Here is a 1,030-nt window from a genome sequence, read left to right as displayed (position 1 = left end):
AATTACACGCGCGTGACCGCTGCCTATCAATCCCCGTCCGGCGATCTTATGGTGTTCGTAGATAATTTGGTATACTTGGTTCAATATCCGGAATTTAGTCTGCGGCCAGGTTGGCCGAAGACCCTGCAAGAACTCGGATTTCCCGAAAACGCGCTGATCAACGGAGCGGTGAACACCCACAGAGGACGTTCCTACGTGGTGTTCAACGGTAACGCGGTGGGCGAGATAGACGAATGCGACAAGGACAAGAGAGTCGCCAAATTTACGCCCCTCGAGGCGACGTTTCCCGGAATACCGAAAGGCGTGACGTCGATATTCTGCTACATCGACAGCAATCTGTACTTCACCACTCGGGCGCAGTTCTACAAATTCAACGAATTTACGAGAACCGTCTCGTCGGCCGGTAAATTCGATCTGCGGATACTGAATATCGTCTGCCCTAAGACCGAACTGCTGCAGCAGTTGCGCGATCTCCTCGATCGAATCGTACGCCTCAACGATAACTCGCTAACGTCGGCGAGCGATTATTGGAACGATGACGACACCGGAGTTCGGCTCTCCGATTTCCGCATCCGCCGAAGGAAGTAGACTACCGCGCAAATTTCCCACACCGCGCCATGCGACATAAGTCAGATCTTTCCTACTTATACCGACGTGTCCTTTCCAAGGCATCAGTGTCGCGTCGTCGGCCGAATACGACGCGTCGGAAAAAAAATCAGAAAGGAACGGTTACCGCGGCGCGAAATGTTCTCGACGTTGGCCGATCGACCCGCGCCGAGGAGAATTTCTCCTACGGAGACGGCGGATTCGGAGGCGAACGACAACGGCAATAAAAGACGGAGGATCAGTTCGATGGACGATCGCCATTATCTTCTTCGTCGCCAGGAATCGCACCCCAGGTAGCAGACAGTCGTCATAATGACGTGATTTTAACGTCATATTATGACGTATGTTACGTCATTTATTCCTAAAGTTTAACGTAAAAATGACGTAACATACGTCATAATATGACGTTAGAATCACGTCATTA

The 1,030-nt window shown here is 51.1% G+C and overlaps 1 protein-coding gene across 1 annotated transcript; it reads left to right on the top strand.

Annotated features, from left to right (window-relative positions):
• The first annotated feature begins 48 nt into the window (after positions 1 to 48).
• LOC112461096 lies at positions 49 to 588 on the top strand. Its single transcript, XM_025026179.1, has one exon. The coding sequence runs from the start codon at positions 49 to 51 to the stop codon at positions 586 to 588; it is 540 nt and encodes a 179-aa protein (XP_024881947.1).
• The last annotated feature ends 442 nt before the right edge of the window (positions 589 to 1,030 follow it).

The sequence above is a fragment of the Temnothorax curvispinosus genome, unplaced genomic scaffold (genome assembly GCF_003070985.1).
Source record: "Temnothorax curvispinosus isolate PA1 unplaced genomic scaffold, ASM307098v1 QBEX01011064.1, whole genome shotgun sequence".
In the NCBI taxonomy this organism is placed as follows: domain Eukaryota; kingdom Metazoa; phylum Arthropoda; class Insecta; order Hymenoptera; family Formicidae; genus Temnothorax; species Temnothorax curvispinosus.
The sequence above is the reverse complement of the archived record's forward strand: the minus strand, read 5'-3'. Positions and strand labels throughout refer to the sequence as shown.

Bases quoted from the DNA above. Each gene is read 5' to 3' on its own strand.
- LOC112461096 (XM_025026179.1), top strand. From the start codon at position 49: ATGGTGTTCGTAGATAATTTGGTATACTTGGTTCAATATCCGGAATTT.